The sequence below is a fragment of the Anomalospiza imberbis genome, chromosome 3, assembly GCF_031753505.1.
Source record: "Anomalospiza imberbis isolate Cuckoo-Finch-1a 21T00152 chromosome 3, ASM3175350v1, whole genome shotgun sequence".
Lineage (NCBI taxonomy): Eukaryota > Metazoa > Chordata > Aves > Passeriformes > Viduidae > Anomalospiza > Anomalospiza imberbis.
The window spans coordinates 104,220,353-104,244,461 of NC_089683.1; the positions used below are offsets into that span (position 1 = coordinate 104,220,353).

The 24,109-nt window shown below is 43.6% G+C and overlaps 1 protein-coding gene and 1 long non-coding RNA gene across 6 annotated transcripts in view; both read right to left on the bottom strand.

The window, feature by feature from the left end:
- The window catches only part of CCDC85A (coiled-coil domain containing 85A), a 168,140-nt gene that overhangs the window by 12,270 nt on the left and 131,761 nt on the right, over positions 1-24,109 (bottom strand). For 4 of the 5 annotated variants that reach the window (XM_068186166.1, XM_068186163.1, XM_068186164.1 and 1 more), the window contains one exon: positions 4,856-4,932. The exons of the other annotated variant lie outside the window; for it this stretch is intronic. In XM_068186166.1, the coding sequence (XP_068042267.1) occupies positions 4,856-4,932 (77 nt within the window). The remainder of the gene's footprint in view (positions 1-4,855; positions 4,933-24,109) is intronic. 5 annotated transcript variants of the gene reach the window in all.
- Positions 17,307-19,037, bottom strand: LOC137471685 (uncharacterized). The gene is made up of 2 exons (XR_010997782.1): positions 18,938-19,037; positions 17,307-18,124 (listed from the first exon to the last, which is right to left on the bottom strand). It is a non-coding gene; the product is annotated as an uncharacterized lncRNA (long non-coding RNA).

The following is a 24,109-nucleotide window of genomic DNA, read 5'->3' on the forward strand; positions in this document are numbered from 1 at the left end:
TGGGTGGATGGATGCTCTTGATTCATTTTCTTTCAGCAAATATTTGATGACATGATTAGGAAACATCAGTTTGTTCAATGGCTTTTAATTACAGTTTGGTTGAAGGATTCCCTATTCTACATGCTAAGGAACGCAGGAGACAAACACTACGGGACTGTGAGTGACACAGATTTTAGGAAAAAACCACTAACCAAACAGTTTCCATCTTCTAATTAGATTTATAATTTAAAAATATCATGAAAAGGGAAAATAAAAAACACAGACCTCAATGAAAGGTTTTTGAAAGATTTGGAAATGGGTTGAAATAAAATGTGATAATCTAATGGAAGGGGGAAGAAAGAAGGAAATGGAAATGCTGGAAGAGCTTAAAAATAAACTAATGCGTGCCTAAGAGTCACACCTGCCATTTTCCAGTTTAACATACCAGGACTGGAATGGACTAACAAGGATGCAAACCCCCCAAAAAAGGGTCTGAAGCAACAGTGCAAGTGAAATAAATACAGCAAAAAGAGATGGAAAAGGACCAAAAGCCTTGGAAGGGCAAGAATGAGGAAATAGAGGCAGCAGAGCTCAGGTGAGAGGGAGCAGAAGGGCTCGAGTTGAGCCCAGCACCAGAACTGCCTCCTGGTCCTGTGCTGTGGGAGCCAGGAGCTCACTCCCTGCATCCCAACTCCAGCCCCACTGGCACTTTGTCTGCAGCATCCTGGCAATGTTTTCTCTCCCCTTCACTGAAAGGGAAAGCTGAATTACAAGGACAAAGAGCTGGAAGGGGAAAAGTCTCCTCCTCCTCCCGTGAAACAAATAAGAACTGAAGCAATTTAAATTGGGTGACTTGCCAAGTTTGTCTTTTGCAAATGCATTCACTGTCATTATATGACAGATGTCCACATTCCCAGAGCATTTAAGCTGAGCTGATCAGGCCTGAAATATCACCCCTACAAAAACTCAGGGATATCTTCAGCTAATTGACGAGTGGATGCCAGATCCTGCTCTGGCTTCCCCCAGCAAACGGCACAGGGAGCAGTCATGCGCCACAGCAAGTCTGGGAGGACACTCCTCTTTCCAGGCCTCTGAAGTTACTGACATAACAGGGCTGTCACAGCCCAGGGAGCTGCAACTGGGATCCAAACCCAGTCTTTGATCCCTACATATTTTATTAGCTCTGAGCATGTTCATTACAACAGCATAGGTGTTATGTCCTGGTGTAGTGGACCAGTGGGACAAGATTTGAGTGGTAGGGGAAGATTTAGGGTTTTAGTAACGGGAAAGCATTAGGGATGGCTTCCCAGTTCTCAGCGCTGCAGCTCAGTGCACATGAGATACATATTTAGGAAGGAAGAAAAAATGCTCTGTCCATCCTGCACTGCTGATGGGGAGGAGATAGAGAAAATTAGGAGTAAAGCTGAGCCAGGGAAGTAGGGAGGGGTGAGGGGAAGGTGTTTTAAGATTTAGTTTCTATTTCTCATTATCCTACTCTGATTAGAGTGGTAATGAATTAAACTAATTTCTCCAGGCCAAGTCTGTTCTGCCCATGACAGTAACTGGGGAGTGATCTGTCCCTGTCCTTATCTCAACCCATGAGCCTTCTGCTGTGTTTTTCTCCCCTGACCAGCTGAGGAAGGGAGTGATGGAGCAGCTTTGGGGGGCACCTGGCCCCCAGCCAGGGTCAACACGCTGCTGGTGGTTAGAGCACTGCTGATGCTGCATTTTCCCTTTTCAATGTCAGCTGCACAGCCCGATCCCCAGTGGTGCTGAAGTTCCATGTGTGCTTTGAGTCAGCAGAAGGCACTGCCAGAGCTCACGTGCTGCTCCTGCCTCAGCCCCATGGGGAGCTACTCTGGCCTGAACTCCATCCAACAAACCACAAACGTTCTTGCTCAAGCCCTGCAGCCCCCAGGCCCTGCTGTCACACAGCACAGGAGTGTTTGAGGAGCACCAGTGCAAGCTGCTCACCCTTTGGCCCAACCACAGCCAGCACAGTCTGGCATTCCCAACAGAAGACCCAGCTGCGTGCCATAAATCTTGGAAAGTATCTACTTTCTTGTTCAGAAGTCCTGTTTGTGGCCAGAAACTGAAAGGGTCTGGATCATATCTTGTTATTGGAGAGAAGGAAAACAGAACAACAACAGCAAGAGAACAGCTCTCACCAAACCTTGCAACCTACAGCTCCTTGTAACTCTGAAATCCCCTCCTATGCTCTGAACCACCTTCTCAACCACTGTGCAGCACAGCAAGAGACATTAACAGGCTTAAGTGAATATTCCCATTTTTATTCCTTTTCTATTACCTGATCAAACTAAAATATTGACTCAGTGGTGGAACTGCAATTCCCCTGACAAAGCAGCCCTTCAGTACAGCAGAGAGAGCTGAAACTCAGATTCCATTTGAACAGCGAGGGCAGCACTTAAAACCATTTGCTTTGGAAATGGCCTTGCCACTAAATATGAATAAAACCTTTACATTAGAGGTCTGTGGGGCTTTGAAAACAAAACTAATACATATGGAGGGAGACAAGCAAAGCAAAAGATATTGAAAAAGAACCACATCTAAGTGACAGAGGAACAGAATGATTTGTCTGGAGAGGTGTTGACAAATGTGTCGTTGCATTTCCGTGAGTGACATATAAGCAGAAAAGGGGGAGAAGAAAGGTTATTGAAAGCAGAGAGGGAAAAGAAGAAAAGCATGGCAGGAGGAGAGAAAAAAGCCTGAGACAAGGCCAGGGCTCTTCAGCAGAGACAGCAGAGGTGTCACACTCATGACTGTGAGTTCTCACCTCCCTCCTAAGTGCAATCCTGCAATTGCCAAACCCTCCCAGTGCTCCAGCACCCCATCAGAGAGGGACTATCCAAAAAGCAAAATGCATCGCTCACAGAGGCAGTCCTGAAATTTTAAGGCAGGACACTGTAACTGAGTAAGGGCCGTGCCAAAAACCTTCATCAGTTGCGGAGCTTGTTGTAGATTTTCAGTTTATTTGTGAAAAGCACTTGCCTTGGCTTTGTGCCCAACGAACTCCCATTCCTCCCATTAAATGGAATGAGTTCATGCATTTGCATCCTGCATCCTTGTCATTGTGACAAGGCCTGATCACCACTGAGGTGAGCACGTTCTAGGTGGGACCCACAGGAATAACAAACCCCCAAAACAAACTCACGCAACTGTAACACCGAGGTGATGAGAGCAAAGTTAGAATAAGCTCAGTGTCTACACTTCCTTCCTCTCCCCAAAGCCATGACTTCAACCAGGAGGAAGAGTAAAATAAGCCAGGAAATGTGAACTCTTGCCACTCATTAAGTCTTACAATGAAGTACCCAGAGATATGAGGAGATTTTTCAGAACTCTACCACAGATCCTTGTGCCAACAGAACCACACATAAGACAAACTGATCTGGCTATTTGAAAACAAAAAGTAGTTTCCAGGCTTCCTCGCCTCACACTTCCCCTTCAAAACCCTACCCCCAGAATATTTTGTTTCAATGGTTTTTGCAAGAGCTACAGGCTTAGGTGCCAGGCTGTTTTTACAGGGACTATTCTCTCGTTTGGCAGCCCAGTCAAGGTATTTTCACTGAACCCAATGCACACAGGGTGGGTGTTCCAGGCTTTCGTAAGATTTGGGAATGCTTTTTGTGGGTTCTGCCTCAGCACCTCAAACCCACACAAATCAAACATAAAACACATGGACACATCTAAAGATTTGGCCCATGAAGAATGTTCTGCACAATTTACATCCCACTGTTGTTCCAGACCCAAGACAAACCACACAGTATTTTTGGGTGGGTTTGTTAAAATTTGCCCTGAACTCCATTCTTGAAAAGAAAATAATATTTGTTATCACCGAGGATCAACCTTTGTCTTTCCTACTGAAAATTGTTTACATGTTAATGAGCAGACATTTCTTGCTGTCCTTCTCTTCCAGATCCAAAAATTAGGGTAGAGAGAAGCAAAGTGCCCAAGGTCACCAAGCAAAGAGTTGTAGAGGCCCTTCCAACTGCCATATGAAAGGTGTGGGGAAAAGCCACCACACTTTACTTAAAATCTGCTTTAGGAAAACGGCAATAAATCTGAGCTAGCGGATTTTACTTCTTACTGCATTACTGTTACCTTGGATTTTACAGTCAAACAATGGTACTAAGTCCAACAAAATGCACTTTTCATCGTCAGACCAAAGACTAGTGTTCAATTTAAACAAAATCCAACTCCTTTTCTTTTCCAGTGGGCAACTTCATTTGAAGATCTGGTGGGTTTTTATAGGGATTATTTAATTAAATATAATAGAAATACATTTTAGTAGGTATGTGTATATATGAAGATTACAAGTGTCTTTGATTTATTTGTACCAGACTTTTAAAATTTTCATTCTTGTAAACATGTTAGGAAAACTTTTAACATCATATTTGCTTATTTATTCAATTGATTTTCAGCCTTGCATTAATGTAGCTAATATAGTCCTTAAAGTATTAAAAATAATATAATCCAATTATTATTTATAATGTTTGTACTTTCAGAGGAAAATATTTAGGTTAACTATAAAAAGTAGTTGATATTTTAACAAGAACCACTTGGAATAAAACCAGAATGCAAAGGGTCAGTTCACTGTGATTCCCAACCCATTAATTAATGAATTAATTAACTAGAAGTAGCAGTTTCCAGGAAATTTTTCTTAACAAGGTATCACAGCCTGCAAAGGAAAAAAAATAATGAAAGCATTGTCACAGCCTTAAACGAATCCCCTACTCAAACACAGCACAATGAGCAAACAGATGTGAGAGCCTTTGGTTATCTGAGTGTTCAAATGCAGGAAGGACAAGGGCTGCTGGTCCCTCTGCAGCCCGGGCGCTCCCGCGGGGCTGGCACCCACCTGGGGCAGCATGCGATTTTCCTCCTCCAGCTGTCTTACTCTGGCCTCCAGCTGCCTAACATAGGACAAGGTTGATTCTAAAAAATCAAACAGAAAAAAACTCGTATTATCCACAGAGATCTGCTTGTGTTTACCAGTGCCAGAGCCTGCGCCACATTCTCACTTGTACTCACAGCAGACCACCTCTCTCAAATATCCATGGAACATCCCACTCCGCTCCTCCCAGGGCAGAGCAAACAACACTGATCCTGGAACTGATCAATTCCTTGTTACTTGTGATTCCGCACCTTAAGGTGGTCCTTTCTCGGACCCGAGGAATCTCACAGAAAGACAACACAGGCTTGAGTTCTTCCAACCCATCCCCACCTGGAAACGCTCCACACGGATAATGCCTTATCCCACCGGGCCAGCACTGCAGAGCCCAGGGAGAGCAGATGGCGCTGTGCAGGCAGCCGGGGTCAGAGGCAGCCCTCACACAGCCCCGGGGCTCTGGGCCACGCACAGCCTCCCCAGGCAGCACTGCAGCTCGTGGGCTCCACCCCAGCTCCTGCCAGGCCGTGCTGCCACAGCTGGGGCTGGGCCGGGAAGCAGCTGTGTGTCCCCAGGGCCTGGCAGGTTCCCAGCCGGTTGACAGCAGGACCAGCCGGGGCACAGTGCAGCTCTTGGCGTGTCCTCCTCTCCCCCACAGGCCAGGGACACGCTCCCACTGCCCTGCTCTGCCCTCAGAACTGCACAGAGTGCAAACCCCTGCTTGCTCTGCTCACCAGGCACTCACTGACCTCCACAGGGGCAACCTTTGGTGCATTGTAAAGAACAGGAGTCACTTCCAGTCCGCTCCCAAGAACTTGACATAAGAAGAGGAGATCCCTGATCTGGCACTAAAAGCACCCACAAGCTTTACCATCAGACATTTCTTGGGTCACTTAGAAGTGCTGCTCTCAAAGTCCTGGATCTAAGAGAGAGACATGTCTGGGAATGTAGCACTCAAGTGTAAGAAAAAAGGTGCAGAAAAACTGCTGTGACTCTTGCACCTCTTTGTATGTAGGTGGAATTCTGCGTGTACTCAGACTCCTGACTCAGTGATCCACTCAACTTCCTCTGAGATGTCAATTCCCATCACACATTTGTACTCACATTGCCATGTAATTAACAAAATTGATGATTGATGGTATGGAATCCATGGGTATCGGGGCAGTGCTGATGGCTGATACAGCCCTCCAAAGCTGCATTGACAGCACAGCTGTTCACTGGTTTAAATTGACAGATGAATTTGGGCATGAATTTCCTCTGATAGCTCAACACTACTGCAGCCTGCCCGTAAAATAAGGGAAATAAGGTGTCACTTACTGCTCTTACATGACTGCAAGAGGCTAAAATATACATGGGAATTTACACAACGTGAAGATAACAAACAGTAATTTGTCAAAGATGATTAATGCCCAGCCAGGCACTGGATTAAAAATAGTCTTGTGCAATAAAAGAGGAAGAGGTAATCTGAGGTTCTGCGTGCTCTGCTGCGTGAGGATTTTCATAGTTGGTGATGGGTGCATCTCTGGAGAGCTGCTGAGCCCGGCTCAGATGAGCACTTAGGAGATGAACAGCTCATTCAATTAACTTCCTATGACAGGGACCCTCCCACCAAATCAGCTCCTTCCCAGCACAGGCACTCCTGGGAAGAGCTGCGGGAGCTCCCTCACCATCACAGCTGTTAGCACAGGCAACAGCCCCCAGCACATCCCAACGCCTCCCTCTGCTGTTTTCTATGTGAGATGGCTCCTGAGCACCCATCCTGTCAGAGGGGCTGGATCAGGAGCTCCCTCTGGCACTGGCCAGCTCTAAATTCCTTGGTTACAAGTTCACTGATGTGTCAGCGTGGGTTTGGACTTCATGCTCGAGTCCAGCTTCCCAGCTGTGCCCACCAGTTCCCTTCATGTGAGCTCCCCTCTGGATTCTGTTCAGCTCTAGGCCTTCTGTGATTTCCTGGCTGAGCATTCCTTATCTCCTCAGACAACACACACCTCTTGGCAACATCTGCCTCTTATTAGTTTTATTCCTTCACTCGTCAGCTGGGAGTCCAGAGCAGAGATCCCTGCTGCTTCAAATCACACAACTCTGCCTCAGTTCTCCACTTCCCAATGCCAGCTCCTATCAGCTGAGGATTTGGTCTGGAATCTCTCTGCCTCTTAACCCTTCCAAAGTGTGAAACAGTTACTTAAATCTCATCTTGTAATCTGATTAAAAGGGAAAATTAGGTCATCTACCAAAAGCTTGAGCAAGCAAATCCTAATGTATGTGAGTCTTCTTGACACACAGACTAGACACATATATATTTCAGGATCTGTTAATATATTTATGCTGGGATGTTATGATCTTAGAGGAAAAATGAGAGGAAAAAAAGTCAGTCAAGGACATAGCAGACAGAGAAACTGAAAACACATGAAGTGAAACACTGTCCACAAACTTTTAAAAAACCCAACCAAACAAAAGTTGCACTAAAAGTGTTTATGAGAAGACCTGTATGATCCATCTCTTCTGCCCTGGAAGAAGAGATGTATGATCCATCTCTTCTGCCCTTCTTCAACCTGTGCAAACAGGACAGTCACTTGCTCATGCCATTACTGCCAGATTTGACCCCTGTGGGCTCCTTGGTTACAAGATTTCCACTCCTTCCCATCTTCCTTTGTGAGGCATTGCTAAGGATGTAACAATTTGGGAAAATTCCCATTCTCCATTCTCAGGAATGGTTTACCACCAAATGAGCTTCCCTCCTTGAGCTTCCTGTGCACTTAACATCATTGAGAACATGATCAACATGCAGTGCTTCATTCCGGGGCTGAAATAAAACTATTTTCTAAACTATTAGAGACACAGAAATATCTTGCTCTTAGGGAAATTCAGTGGCAATTCACCCTCTCTCCACATCTGTCACTCTAACATGTTTTAAGAGAACATCAATATTTACGTAGCTGATCTCTTTTTCTTTTGAGATCCACACTCTTGAAGCAAGGAGATATTTTGGGGTTATGTCAAACTTTATCAGACACTTACATTGCTGCCAAAGGCGTATTTGTGCATTGGCTTTACCCATTTTTATATGACTGTGCCTGGTCTCAGACTAGCAAGGAATTAATAAAGTTCTTTAAGCCAGATTATTCTCAGCTGTTTTGGAATGGGTGAGGATGTCATGTCAAATTCTGATATTTTCTTTTTTCTTTCTAGGTTTGTTGGTTTTTTGGTTTTTTTTTTTTGGTGTTTTTTTTTTTTTTGGGGCGTTTGTTTGTTTGTTTGGGTTTGTTTTTGTTTTTTTTTTTTTTTTAAGCTTACAACTCCCAGGCAGCTGTGGGACTGCATTGGAGAACATCTTTAAGTCTGAGATCCTCTATACACTTATTAGATCCCTGGAAAAGGGATGAGAACCCCACAGAAGGCAAAACCCTAGAGGTTCAACCTACGTTTCTGCTTGTTCATAGGAGCTGGAGTAACAAGCTCAGTATGGCAGGCGGAAGGGATTTTATCCAACAGAGGAATATTTGAGGGAAAGACAGAATGGGAGATGCAAGAGCTGGACAGAAGACTGCTCTGAGGTAGTCCTCACATCCTCATGGCCAGAAAATGGAAAAGCATGATTTGGTGATAATGCAAAATTCACCTGGATTCTGTTACCGGCAGCACTTCCTGCTTTGGTATTCATGTTCCTAAAGGAGGTCTCCAGAATCCTTGGGAGCCACATCCCAAGGCACATTTTTAAACAATGAGGGTATAAATGAGGGAAACTGCCAAAAAGTTACCTGGGCAAAGGATTCAGCACATTGGGTGTAGGGATACTTTGATGTGTGGCAACAAGAGTTTGGTTGAGGTACATCCAACTTCAACAAACTCCATTTGTTATGCTGCACTTCCACAGCCACAGAATACATTAGGTTGGAAAAGACCTTTGAGATTCCTGCACTGTGCTGGCAGGAATCTAATAATTGCACATCAAATCAGATTTTGGTCATTCAAATCCACACCCAGCACACTGCAGTGACAATTAAATAATCTTTCAATAAATGGGAAATGAAAACCAAGGTTGTGCAAGGGGTACTCTAAACCCTCCTGTAACTACCTAGCAGGTCCAGACATTTAGGAAAGGGTTTCTCTGCTAACTGGGGAACAGACTCAGTGACATGCAAACCATCTCCCTGTCCTAGAATTCCTAGTCATCTGATTTAATTGCCTCAATATTAATATTCATGACTGAGACATGCTATCACTGCAATCCATCCCCTTTCAGCTACCTTGTTTGGATATAAAAAAATTAAATGGCACTTTTGGATTTACACTCTCAGCAATTTACACCCCTTGCACTCAGAGCTGGCACTGGCAGCGTCCACCTCCCCAGGGCAGGATCAGAAGACCTCCCAAGGTCATTTTTAGCCCTGTCTCCTGTGATTTTCTATTAGGGCTGCACATCTTACGTAACATCCCCTACTGAAGAAGTGCTGGAGAACTTCTTGTTAGAGTGCAGCCGAATTCCCCCGCAACACAGCGACGCTGGGATTAGTGCTATCATGTAGAAAGAAAGACATCTGCCCAAGGCAGGATTTTATTAAGCTCACCAGAATGTGTAGGAGCTATTTGTGACAAAGACACATACTCCCAGGAAGTTTTGGGACAGCGAGCACTGTGGCACTAAGACAGGGTTTGCATTTCTCAGTCTTGCTGTTGTCTGAAATTTTCCAGCCCCACGCTCAGATTCCTTGTGATTATGGATCCAGCAATTCTTAACTTCTCCCAGTAATTAAAAATATCATTAACTAAGCTGAGCTAGTTCACCAAGTGTGTCAAAACTGAATCCTAGCAAAGGGAAAAGCTGGCACATGCTGGTTCAAATATCCAGGATGCAGTGGCAGCCTGATGCTTCTCAGGCATCATGTGCCATGTTTCCCCTTTTCATCACACATTACACACAGACAAGTGCTAATTACCTTATCTCTGTAATCAGAGAATTTTATTCAGATTTCACCAAAAAAATAGTGTGTTTTCTCAGGTGCACCAGCTTTTAATCACAGATTAACTATTTATTCGAAGAAAGCATACTCTCCTTAACTTAAGGCAGCCTTTGCCATGGCTTTACCAATTCAGTGATGGGGTCTGACTCAGATTCCAAGGCGTTTGCATTTGCCTGGATTTAGGTGCCACTGTGTATCAGGCAGTTTAGTGAGCAGCTCTGGGCTGACTGTGCACACACATCCTTGTGGTGAAGCTCTCCCAAGGCTTTCCTTCTTCCCGAGGTCACCAAGGAATGCCCCCGGTCACCCAAATGCTGCCTGTGACACAACTTACTAGAAATGTAATGTTGGCTTCCACTTAAGAATGTTACTGTTTTAGGCTGGAGGTTTTGTTGCATATTTAGCTTTAGGTGCAACAAAATTTCCAGTTGAATTTATCTGGGAAAAAATTTGCTCAAAAAAAAAAAAAGTTAAAAAAAAGGTTTAAAAAACTTGCACGGAGAATAAAGGATTCAGCTACAGGAGCACCTAAAATTATCTCAGATGTCAGCTGAGGCAATGTTCTTGCTAACAGTTGGATAACACTGTCACACTAATGGGCTTCTGAAACACTAACCTTGCTTTGTTTCAGGTTTTTTGGTGCTAGAGGTGACAACAGCAAGGCTTTCCTTGCTGGCCAGTTTGATACTCTGTTAGCTCCCCTTCAGCCTGTGCTAAATGCATTTGGCACAGTATTGATGGAAGCAGAGAAAATCAACCCCATTATGCTGTTGCTGAAGCCTTTCCCACTGGCCATCGGCTTGTTTTGGTATTGACTGGCTGTGGTTTATGATGGGTAAAATCTTTATTGGTTCCATTTACTCAACACTCGGGTTTGTCCCTGTGCCACCGCACTCTCTTGGGCTCATCAGGAGCGTCCCCAAGAGCAGGCACAGCCCCTGGACTGGAAATGCAGCAGAGGAAAGGGGGAGGGATGTTCAGCAGGCTCCTGCACAAAATCCAATGGAAGGCTGGAAAAGGCACCAGCTGAGAACAGCTTTGCTTAGGGAAGGGGGATGAAGCACTCATTCATCTCTCCAGCCCAGTGTCCTCATCTCCTTCCTTCCCCAAGCCAAGCTATTCTCAGGCTTGCCTTTTCCAGCTTTCCACCTTTTCACACAGGAATCTCAACCTCACACCGGTGCCTCCTGGTCACATGGAATTGCATGGAAGTGTCCCTTGCTGAAAAGGCCCCGGGTCCCCTGCAAACATGCGGCCACTAAGAAACCACTGTATCCACAGAGCCACCTCCAGCTTTTCCCTGTTCTCCTGCACCTCTGTTAAATGAACATTTACAGGACAAAATGAAAAAATACTATAAATGGGAATACAAATCATCCCAGCAACAGCAAGATTTGTGCAAAAACCAGAGGGTCAAACTGACTGAGACACCAAACACATGCACTAAAGGTCACTCACAATCCCCACAACTCCCTACAGATGCTCACAGCCACTTTTCTTAGCTCATAAAATTGTATTTCACAAGCTCCAATCATCAGAAGTTGAAGAGACATAGTTAAGAAAAGTTAGTTTAGGTGAGAATTTTATTATTGATACAGGAATCTCAAGTTAATAATACATTGGCTTCTACCTGGCAAACTGCAGCTTAGGCCAAACCTGGAAACCACATCTCCAGGAATTCTGAATCAGACCAAACCTCTCAATCATTTTTCGTTCATTTAGTGCCTTGTTAGGAGGCAGTTATCCAACCTGTAAACTGCTCTTTTATGGGTTCCTGGTAGTGTGACTCAATCCCAAATTTAAATGATGTTCCTGAGAGTACAGAAATAGAAGCACTCACATTACTGAAACCATTGAACCATTGAACATTTTCTTGCTACAACTACAAGAGATGCCAAAACTCACAACAAAGATCAATAGCCACAAAATATGTGGGGAACAGCCAACCCACAACTCTTCCTCCTCCCCGTGCAAGTGAAACCAACAGTCCCTGGTCTGTGTTCTTATGGGGTAAATTTGGATGGAGACACAGGGGCTCCAAGACATGTTTGGGCAGCAGGCAGTGCCAGGAAAGCAAGAGGGGCAGCAGGGCCACTCTCTCAAGCTCTGTTTCCAGCTCCTTGCCTCACTTCTGATCCTGCTGATACTTAATTCCCTGCAACGGGAGCATCCTGCATGAACTGTGGTGTGCACACAGCATCCAAAGCCTCCTGTAAATACAGCAGGAAAAGTTACAAATCCAGTAGACATTCAAGCAAAAAAGCAGCAAAATGTGCATGATTATCCAGCTCTATGAGGAGCAATGGGGAGCATTCTCATGAGCAGGCAAGGGCAGAAGCTGGGGACCTGCCAGAGGAAGACAGGCCAACCTGGGCAAACTCAGTGGAGATTTAAATTTATCAGGACAAAAGGAGGGTTTGGATTAATTTCTCTACACTGAGTGATGAAGATGTAGGACAGGCTATTAAATGCAGTAAAAGACGTTACAAGATTAAATATGTCCTGGGGACTGAAACCACCCTCTTGCTTCCAGAGCCCATTAAAGAGCCATGGTACAGTAACACCTGCCTGTCCCTCCTGAGCTGGGCACATTTAAAGCAGGAAAGATGAGCATTTTGTAATATTACTGCACCAGCAATCTCAGCACAGAACCTAACTCCAAGGAAAAATTAGCTCTATCCATTTCAGCTGGCAGCTACACAATAGCAGAGGGGAAGGCTGTTGGTGCAGTCTCCCTCTTCTCTGTAAGACTCTTTTGGAATGATTGGGGAAGGGATAATGAAAAGAAATAATCAAATGACAAAGTATTTATAATCTTTCAATGCAAGCATGTCATTCTGTAGGGACTCACATCTCCTGGGCTGCTCACTCCACAGCTGGAGCATCCATGTCTCCAGAAAAAATCCTTGGGAGGGGAAGACCCAAGAGGGATCTCAGAGATCAGGAATCAGCCTAAGTGTCCAGCTCTGGCTGAAATCAGCACTCAACTACTTCAGCACTTAGGAAAACTCTGCAGATGTCTCCTGCATGTTCCTGATAGCCCAAACATCCTGACCTTATGGGCAGAAAGATTCCTGTGCCAGAGCAGACCAGACATCACCCAACAGAGGATACTGCCCCAGTTTCAGCTCATTATTTCCCTAATTTCTGAAGATCTGCATGTCTGATTAGTATCTCTGTGCTCCTGATATGATGCTGGGATTATGGGATTATTCCAGAGAGAATTCCAGCAGCCAGGGCAGAGGGGACTCAGATGCTACAAGCCAAACCCTGACACATTTAGGCTTCCAAGCTCTCCCAGGGATGCAGTTTAGGCACCCTCTACATATTTCCCTATCCACATGGTGAGATTCTTTCTATCCTGAACCCACATTTTCCCCTGCCTTGTTGCCTTTGCTGCCTTCCTGAGATTCCTGAGGCGGCATCCTACATTGTTGCAACTGGGCCTGGGAACTAATCAGACTGTGCTTTATTTTGTGAAATTGCACAGATACAAACCCACATCATAGACTGGTGCAAAACAACATTTGAGAGGCATAAACCAGGGGAACTTCCGTTTTTTCAGGGCTTCAGAGGAAGCCAAATATTCCACATAAACAACTTCCTTGTTTCTCAGTGCCTTTTCAGTGTTCTTTCACTGCAGTCACCATACACTACTGTTATATTAATATGATGCTAATTAAAACACTCATAATTTAAAAGTAATCTCAACACAGGTAAGAAAGCACAGCACATATTACTGAGTGCTGTATTAGGCACATTTACCTACTGTAAAGCTGTTGAATTAATGATTTATAATTATTTACCCCCAGACATAGCAAAGGAGAGGACAAGGGGCTCCATTTGCCGCTGGTTGTGAACCTGCAATGTCTTTGTAGCAAAGCCAGCTGAGATTTCTCAAGTCAGCACATCCAACAACCAGCTGCCCATTCCCTGGGCTGCATCTGAGACCTGTCCAGTGCAGGGCTGTAGTGCTGTGTTCAGCACGAGGGCCTTCGACATCCAGATAAAGCTGGGATGACTCAGGGAGAGCAGACCAACTTGAGAGCTCTCCCAGCTGCTTATCTCCACCATCGGAACAAAACAAACATTTTAAACAAGGTCTCCTCTGTTTATTTCCTGGTGAATTCACAATTGGGAAAGCAATTTACGCATTTCCTCTCCCCAAACATACAAATAATTGTGCAGGGCTTTTGGTTCCAAAGGCTGTTGGAAGCGATCGTGTCCTTCTCGCTGAGGTTTACACGCAGCAATCTGTGACTAATCCTCTGCCCCGGCACCAGGAGCTCCTCAGGGCCCTTTCTTGCCCCTCCTGGGCCACTCAACACGCTGAAAGATGAGTCAGACTCAAAAATCAAGTGCATGTGTTTGTGTGGACATGTGCATGGGAGGGGAGGGTTTTCCCATTAACTACCTGCCCTCAAATTACCAGGATTTCGTTCTGGCTACTCTGAAAGCTTCTTTTATAGGGTTACAAGGAGGAAGATATTGCCCCATCAGCAGGCAAAAAGCAACAAGAGACATGTGAGCATTTTCCAAGCAGGTGGTACTGTCTCATTTATCATCTCAGATTAATACTACTACTTAAACTAAAATATAGTAATGTTGTGAAATAGAATAAATTCTAGAAAACTAAAAAAAATACTGACGTTTTTCTCTACCAGCAGCTGCAAAGTAGCACTAAATCTCCTGAGATTTTTTAGAATGAAGACAAAAAGAATTATTCCCAGAGTTCTGGGCACAAAATACAGATGTGACAGTTAACTACAAACTGCAGGAAAACTCCAAGTAAAACAGTCGGGGGAGGGAGGGGATTACAAATCCCATTATATTACATATGTATGACCACAGCAAGTCATGTTAGAGACACAAGCAAAGCAGCCTGCCTACTGCTTTATTACAGAGGGATCAGCTCAGACACTGTAGTGCTGTGGGCAAGGGAGGTAAAATCAGTGTATAAATGAGCTGTCAGGGCAGTTGCTGTAACAAAATGCAGACAGCATCCCAAAATTTCTGGAGAAAATTGAGACACATAGACAGCCTTGGATGTTTAAGGCTAGAAAAATGCTATTAAAACAAGGCAGTCTGGCTTCCTGCCCTGTGGAGACAAAGGAATTTTGATAATAATTCCAGGAATGCATGGTTTCCTTTTTGCTGCTGGAAGTGGATATGGTCAAAAGAAATCTGTGGGCTTTTTTTTCCTGTAAAGAAAAACTTGGCAGAAACAATTGGACCAAAATTAAATTTATGAATGAGGTTTTTTGTGTGACTTAGGACATGAACACAAGATCTGTAGTAATAAATTATTGCAGGAGGATTATATATTTCATGGGTTTTGTGAGCCTGACAACCAGTTCCAATCCATGTGCACTATTTCTTGCCATTCCTCAGGACAACCTTGCTTTCAAGTTCCCATATGTAAACCTGTATCAATTACCTACAGGAGAAAACCTGTATCAATTCCCCTCTGTCACGTCTTTTACAGCACACTGAGCACAAGAAGGAAACCCATCCACCCCAGCTGGAAACCACAGAACATCCCACAGTGTGTCCTGTATCCACCTGCTCTACACGGGTATGGAATTGCCTCAGAGGCACCAAGATTTGGCACACTACAGCTGTTAACAACATCCCTAAATCTTACACAAAAGACAACCTCAGCAGCCCCCCCGGTATTTCCTAGAAGGCAACAAGCAATCCTGGCCTCACTAAGGGTACAGAGAACTGCCCTCAGCTTCAAAGCCCACAGAAGCTTCCAGTCCTAAGGAAGACTGATAGAAAAACAGAGCAGAGGATTGGAGACTAAAAGGAATCTTCTTTCCTCCCATTCTTCCCAGAGCAGCAATTACAACACACCAACCCCAGAAAGAGCTGGCACACAAAACAAAGCCTTCCTGGAAAGATGCCAGCAGCTCAGGGAAATTGTAAGCTCACTTTTCCCATAGCATAAACACATTTCAAGGAGGTTCCTTGAAAAACAACAGCAGCGGCTCCTCTGGTAGAGCAGCCACTGAGAGCTCCACACCACCCTACCCAGGCTGCTCTTCCCAAGGGAAAGGGAACTGAACTCTTCCAGCAATGGCAAGTCCCACCATGCCTCATTAGCCAAACTGTGACCAAAGCACTTGGGCAGCAAGTGGAGAGAGAAGTAATGGGAACTGCTCCATTTGCTTTGTTTGTTGGGCTTTGGGTTGGTTTGGTTGTACTTTTTTTTTTTTTTGCCCCACTGTTATAAAAAGGCAGAAGGCAAAAAAGGTATTTAACACATATTTGGCCCATATCCCAGGAAGCAGTAGTGAGTTTTCTCACCTCAGTCTCCTTCTGCTCCCACACCTGTTTGTTCAAAGGCAATACTCCCAGGTTTCATTTTCACTTTTTGGTAAGGGAATGCTTGCAGAGGCAGCTGACACAGCTGGCTGAGTTTTGCTGAGAGCATTTGTTCTGTGCTGACCAGGGTCTGGCTCGACAGTCAGCACACAGGGACTATTTACCCTGGGCAGGACAGCAAGAAAAGCGCTCCCATTGCAGAACACACGAGGTGACAAGAGAGCGCTGTTAGAAGGCCACTGGATTTTCCTGGTTTTAGTCAAGTCCTTCCTTCAGTCAGTGATCCAAGGATGCTCAGAAGGGTTATACCCACACTCCCAGGAACACTGACTCCAAGGGATGCTTCCCATCATCAGAGAAAGAGGAAAGGCCACAACAGGATCAAACCAAGCTCCCCCAGGTGTATGACTGTGGCAGCCCTTTCTGAAGTCTCTAAGTAAAAAGGACTGAGAGCTGCCTGGCCAACATTTTAATGAGACATCATTTCCACCTAAACCTCAGGAGCTTTATTTAAAAGCTGTCAAGCCTTGTGCTAACTTCCAGATTAGCTTGCTGATTACTGTCCTTACTGAGGACATTTTATATTTTGGTAAAAACCCTTCTCTTTGAGTTAAGCATAGAACACACTCTGTCTTAGAATATGAGACTAAAGGGTCAGATCTCTAAAGGACTGGAAATTCTAGTAAGAGAAAGATTAAGGTATAGACTCACACATGGAATTGAAGCTTTTGGAAGGGAAAGACAGGGTGGCAGAGTCAAAGAAAGGAAACATGACCTCAGCTAAAACTAACAAGTGAGACAAATGTCTCCTTGTGGAAGTCAGAGGAATGCAGACCTGTTTGGGAAAGTAAAATCAGAGGAAGTGAGTAACAATCAGCAATCTTATTTTCAGAAAAGAACCTTATCTTTACTGCCTCATTTTTAACATAAACACAATGTTTCTTATGTGGCAGTTAAGAATTCCCTGTAAAGAAGTAGTGTTTTTTTCTTGCCATCCATTACATCCAAATTCTACAATCCCTTGAGCATCATGCATTTACCACTGGACATAGTAAATGTTGGCAGTGGCCAATTTTGTCTCAGTGTAATTGTTCACAGAGTCAATTCCTACTTTGTTCTCCTTGTTCTTGCCAAAGCCCAAATAACATCCACTGCTGGGGCCACCAAACCAGTTTCTTTCACAGAACCACAGAACAGTCTGAGTTGGAGCAACAGAGTACATTTCAGAACCACAAAATAAATACATTAAAATAAGTTGAAAATCGTTTCTGTCTACAGCTCTTCCCTTGCAACAATAGCTGCCTCAGTTCATAATTTCCAGGTGCTCAGACCCTCCCTGCGTCACAGAGATTTTCTAGGAACAGGACATCCCATCATGGACACAAATTACTTCAAGATCCAAATCAGTTTTCCTAGTCTTTAATCAGAGACACTTCACTCTTCAATATTTAACACACTGACCTAGGACAAATGCAGGACACTTGTGATTTGAGTATCAATTTTTAAAGTGCTTCTGAAGTCTCAAGAGGCTTTTCCCACTAAAATTCAGCCCATGCTTAACCTATTTACATAGTCTTTCATCTTCCTGTTGTAAGAACATTCAATCAAATCTGCTGAGTCAGATAAACCTCTTTACAGGAAAAAGGATATTTGTCCTTTGGATTCAGGCTTGAAAAATATAATGGAAACCGCAAGTTTTCACAAATTCTGTAGTAAGTGCTGATATCCTGGGGAAACATCTTTGCGAGTTATTATTTGCTGCTTGGGGAGCATATCTGAGGAAATTCTGCATCATAGAAAAGCTTTCCCATGCTGTAAAAAGATAATTTCCCATTCTGTACATTGCAACTTCTCAAATTAAATTCCTTTCCCTGCTGAAATACTGAATCCAACCCATCCAACCTACAGTTCATTTAGGGTACTGAGCAGATCACATGTCGGGCCAAAGTCACTTTGATCCTAGGAAAAAAGTATAATGTTGAATCAGCAGAGTCATCCACTAGATTAAATTTGCCACTAATCCAATCCAGCGTTTACTTTACCCTTCATGTTAAGCAGCCCCTCCCAGTCTGTTAAGGATTTCCTTGAATGGCGCTGCTTCATAATTCCCAGTTCGGGTCTCAGCACAAATTAAAAGGCAGTTTAAATTCCACTTCTCCTTGCTGATGCACATCTCTGTGAGCCACTGCTTGGTACCCCTGGCAGGGTGCAGTGCCACGAAGCACTTCCCTTTGCACAGGACAGCAAAATGGCTCAGAAAGCTTTGGAGATGATGGATGTGGGAGCACCAAGAGGAGCCATGGCTGAGCCCAGCACGGCCGCTCCGCCGGCACGAGGAGGGAGCCAGGTGAACACAGCCCAGGGCTGAGCGACCTGCTCTGTGACTCCTGGGCAGAGGGAAGTGGAAATAGGATATTTATATAGTGTGGATAGCTCTATTTTGTGTGTAAATGGACACATTCAATTACGGGGCAGCTGGGCACAGGTTCAGCTGCATCCCCTGCTCTCTGTGCCAGTGCCGCTGTAACCTGGGGGTCACCAAGCCCCAGGGGAGGCCAGGCTCCCTCCTTCCAGAGTTTCCATATCAGTCAATTGAAATCTCCAAAGCAGGGACCAAAATGAGATAGAAATGTGGCCTCTCCCTCATGCCCACCCAGCTATAAACACTGTGAGGTTCAGAGCTGCAGCCTCAGAGCAGGGCTGGGGCAGCTCTCCCAGGACTATCCCCTTCCCTCTCCTGCAGCCTGGAATTGATAGTATGGACTGGTGTATCTGTTCATCCTGCTGGAAGTCAGGTCCCAAACACCAGCCTTTACCTGCTTACTGGGGAGTTCCCAGTTTTCACCAGGAATTTCCTCTCACCTGCTGCTCCAGACTTTGAGAGACCTTAAACCCTTCTCACCCAGAGCACAGGGAGTGAGTAACTTCACACTGGAATTAATTCCTCCTGCTCCTGGGAACCACAATACAAAAGTTAATCAAGCAAAAGAAAAATTAAGGATGTTGTAACTCAAAACATCCAAGTCGTGTTTCTTGACTGTGAAATTATTTCACATCTGCCATTCATTTGTTAAAGCTCCTCTGTGAAAGCACTGCAGAAAAAATATGTTTATTTGAAATGTCACCTTTAAGGAGCCTCATACCAAATTTAAGCTCAGATAGCTCATACCCCACTAAATTGAAAATCTGTTGAATGAAAGATGAATATGACTGAATTGCAGTTTTCATAATGCAATAGCACATAATCAAAGGTAGGAATGCTGTCCCCAGCAGAATTCTCTCTAGAAAAAAAAATCTGTTTCATTGTAACAGGACAGGTTAATTACTTTTTCCCCCACAATAAAATTACTTTTATATAGTTTTTGGTTATTACATTAGAACAAATGATGCATGGACAATTTTAAACATGATTTCTCTCTCCATGAAGACAATCAATTAGCAAACTCCCAAGTCCTTTTGCAGTTTTTACTCTGGGTTTATTGAAATTCTCTTCAGATTTTACCCCATTCTCATTACTCTCGTTGCCTGATAATTTTTGAGATTAGGAATTATTAACTAAGTAATTAACTTCTTTACATCTTCATATCACCCATTAGCATAAACTACTACCTTGAACACTCACAGATGTGCCAACATAAACACCTGAAAGCCCACAGACAGCAGTAAGAGTGGACATCTGCCTGCATGTCCTCAAAATTTTGCTCCTTTCTCCTTGTCAAACACATCTCTTACATTTGACATGTTTATCAGCTGGATAAATAGGCACATTGTTAAACTTCACACTCAGAAGCAGCACTTTGACCCTGGGGCAGACATTCACATTGTATATTTTTGCAGCTGGATGACCCACAGAAGAGAAATTTCCTTTGAAAAAGGCAGCCAGGTCGAGGCCATAGGAACGAAGATTTAACATTAAGATTTATTTAAGCAAAATAATTTTTAAAAATAATGACCCCCCCCCCCAAAAAATAACATTCCAATGAAGTTAGATCCTGTTGCAAAGAAAGGTGAGGAGACAAGTGTAGAAGGAGTGAAAAAGTCCATTTTCAAGGGTGCCATTTAGGGCCTTTTTCAAGGGGTTAGAATTCACACAGAACCATCTTGCATGCTAATTAATCCAGCAGGAGAAGGGGCTGTCCTTGGCCATTAGGTGGCTTGTCACTTCTACTATTTGTCTGACATATCACTGGTACTTCTGGCATTTTGGTTGCTCTGCATCCCATTTGCAGCCAGCCAGGAACTCAAGGGTTGTTTCTTTCCACAGGTATTTTCAGCAGTTGTCCCCCACATTTTTGTTCCTAATTGGCCGGTTTTGTTACAGGAACAAATTGTAACCCTTCCAAATGCTCCTTTCAAAATGGGAATTGCCCATATTTATTCCTGGAGTCTGTCCCATCTCCAGAGAGAAAATGTCTAATTACTCTGTTCATTTCAGAGATTATTCACTCACTCATTTAGCTCCAGGGGAAGTGAGTATTTGTGGCATTTTCTTTTAAAGGCTTCTAATTCTCATAGTGTCACCAATGTAATGAACATTATGATATAAATGACCATGACATATATTTTCTCTAATAAACTAGCTCAAGCAAGGTCCCCATCCTAAAGAGCCACAACGGGAAGCTGTGTGGATAAAATGATTAATATGCAGAGGATGAGTGAAAATTTGGTCTTGATTTATTTATTTGAATTAGTCATTGCAAGCAGGTGTGAAGGGAAGCGATTTTCCCTAAAAATGCAGGAAAAGCTTTGTATTCTTTATTCTCTCTCTGGCTCATGTGTCAGAAAATCATAAAAGCTTTCTAGCTTCCCTTTTAGAAAAATGAAAAGTCAACACATAAAAGCTGCTTTACATTACAGGAGCTGTGAAGTCAATGCCTGAAATGATGGACGCTGGCCCAATGCTGTCCTGGACGTGCTGTAAGAATTTGGTCACAGCTGCCCCCAACATGGGAACAATCTGCAAACAGCCTTGCCCACAGCCCCTGGCAAATAGGAACACAGCAGAGCCACAGCTCTTCCCAAAGGTCTGCACCTGGCACATTCACCCTTGGAGCAGCTAGTGATGGTTCTGAAGAAGGACATACAAGTGGGCACCACAGTGACTCTGCCACCCACAGGTGCCTCTGGGTTCAAGGTAGATTTAGACTCCTTTAGGAGAATTTGGGTGGAACTCAGAGTGCCAGATCCCAACTGTGCTCTTTAGATGCACTGACTTGGGCTCCCTGGGTAGAGAGAAGGCCGAAAGGGAATTCACCAGCACGGGAGAAGGTCACAGGCCAGCCCTGCTGCAGCACTGCTGTTCTCCGTGGTTCCTCTCACTTCAGCCCAGGGAAAGCACAACAATCTGATTTTTGCTCCAATATTTATCTAGATACTATACAAAATAGGTACACTTATTTGCATTTTCACACAACTGCTGCATTAATAATTGCTCCAGGCACCATAAGAGGAACTCTGGCTTGAGTCAAGAAGCCAGCCTGGCAGAAGGGACAGGAGATGTTCCCAGGAGCAGAACACACATTGTCACTGGCATCAGCAAACATGGGAGCTACCCTTGGGCTGAGACTGGTAAATCACAGGAGTTCTCCATTGCCCTTTCCCTCCTCCAGAGCCAACTCCATTTAGCACAAAGACTGCCTCACATTGCAATACACAGTGACCACACCACCAGGACAAATTCCCTAGGAAGGAGCCCTCTGCATCCAGCCAAACCTGGACAGTCCGGGCTTGGCTAACAGTAACCCTTCCACTTCTGTAAGGATTAACCTAATGGGGATATTTATGGTGTAAATGCTGTTTACAGCCACTGCAAATGCTGACATCCACTGTAAATGCTGACAGTGATTTGTTGTTTATTCAGTTATGGGTCTGATTTTCAAAGGCAGCCAAGTGCCAGCTTTGTTCCCATTAAAGCCATAAAGAAAAATCTCCCTTGATTTCACAAGAGTCAGATGAAGACTCAAGACTTTTCAAAACTCTTAATTGTACAGAGATGCAAAACCTTACTGAAACAAAATAAACCTAGAGAAACTGAAAACACACAAAAATATTCAAGTTTACATCAAGCGAAGTTTTGCAGTTTGCAGGTATTTCACATCAAAGCTATAACAGATGTGAAAACCAAAAGGAGCAAGAGACAAAGAATTGAGATCCATGACTTCTTTGTTTCTCAAATGCATGACTCTTCTGTTTCTTAAATCCAGATATAATGCAGAATGACTGAGTCTTAACCTTGCCCTGAAGTATAATACACACAACAGTACAATGTTTCTCAAAGAACAAGCATCGGTCTTGTGGCAGTAGCACATCAAATTTAAATTATATGAATATTTAAGAAGATATTAATAGTTACCTTAATGTGTCATGAAAATAGCATCACGTATATGTTTTAAAAGTGTAGTAAAGCACTTGCAGGAAGTAATTTTGACTTTCATAAAGGAGTCTAGAACAGTAGCTGAGCACACATTCAGAGCTGACATCAAAAGAACAAAGGTTTAGCTGTGAATCATAGTTCTCAGGACAAACCCAACATCTTCAATAAATCCCAGTTTATTTCAGAAGTATCTCCCATTCCATCCCTAGGACATCATCCTCAGCACCCAGAGGTTTAGGTACACCCAGGGAGACAGAGGCCAAAAACCAAAAATCCCTTTCAGCACTTCCAAGAGCTGAAATCAGCAGCTGCATTTCCCATAGAATTAACAGAACTTCAGTGTCCTCAAGGCAAAGGTAACACTAACAGAACTCTAGTAAATAATTGTCACTAAAATAACTCCTGCAGAGGTATCAGGTCAACCAGGGGTGCTTAAAACACAGAGAGGCTTTTGCTGATTCAGGTATTTGGGTGCAAGGCCCACAAGCCAAATTGCAGGTAAGGGAACAGCCCAACTTACCAGTCAGGACACCAGAGACCTCACACAGCAGCTCTCCCCTCAGAATAAATGGTTCAATGTTGAGTCAGAAACCTCCAGAAATAGAACTTTGAGATTATAATTTTCACATTCCCTTGGCTAAAGGTGTTGCTCTAAAAAGAAACTGCTGAAAAGAGAGATCTATCACTGAATTAAAATTCAGGGCAGGTAAGTTCCATGTAGAATGTCTATGTATTTAAGAAACCCATTTATCCCATGCATTTATATTTCTCCCCGACCTTCCTTTTCATGAAATTGTATTTAGAATTAATAGGATTTAGAATTATATTTAGAATTACACAGTCAACACTGTACAGCTATATCCATCTTTCTAAGATGCTTTATAAATTTCCCAAATTTCCCAAAGATTTCTCAGCAATTTGAGCTACATATGGATTTTTCCCCCATTTTGCAATTTTACAGATATTTGCAATTTAAAAAAATGCTTAAACAAAATGAAGCTTAAAAAAGTACCTGCTAATGACAACCATTTGCTTAATGGCAGTTGTTCAGCCAGTGCAGCAGGAGACTGCTTACATCTGCCAACAGAAAGCATTTGTAAAAATTAGTCTTGTAAACCACCACACATAAATCCATGGAAAATCGATGCCCATGGTTTCTATGAGGAAGTAGCAATGAATTATTCCTTATCCAAGAAGGAAAATAAGCTGCCTTTAATTTTTTTTTCTTTCCACCTGCAAAATTGTAGAGGCCAGATCCAAATCCTTTATCAGCGAACTTCTCAGTAACTCCTGTGGGTTTTGGGTGACACCATTTGCCTGTCCTTAATCTTGTCAACAAATTCGATCATATCCTTTGGAGAAAATCCTGCCATTGTTTTAAGTATGTCTAATCCATAAGGACAAAGCCTTAATGAGTTTCTAAATTTGTATCTTAAGAAGTAAAATAAAATAAAATTTAAAAAACCCCTGTGACCTAGAATCCCTTCCAAAGCACTGCTCGTGGCTTCGCTCCGCGGTGAGGTCTCAAGATGGGATTTATCCCACATCCATGAGAAAGAAGCA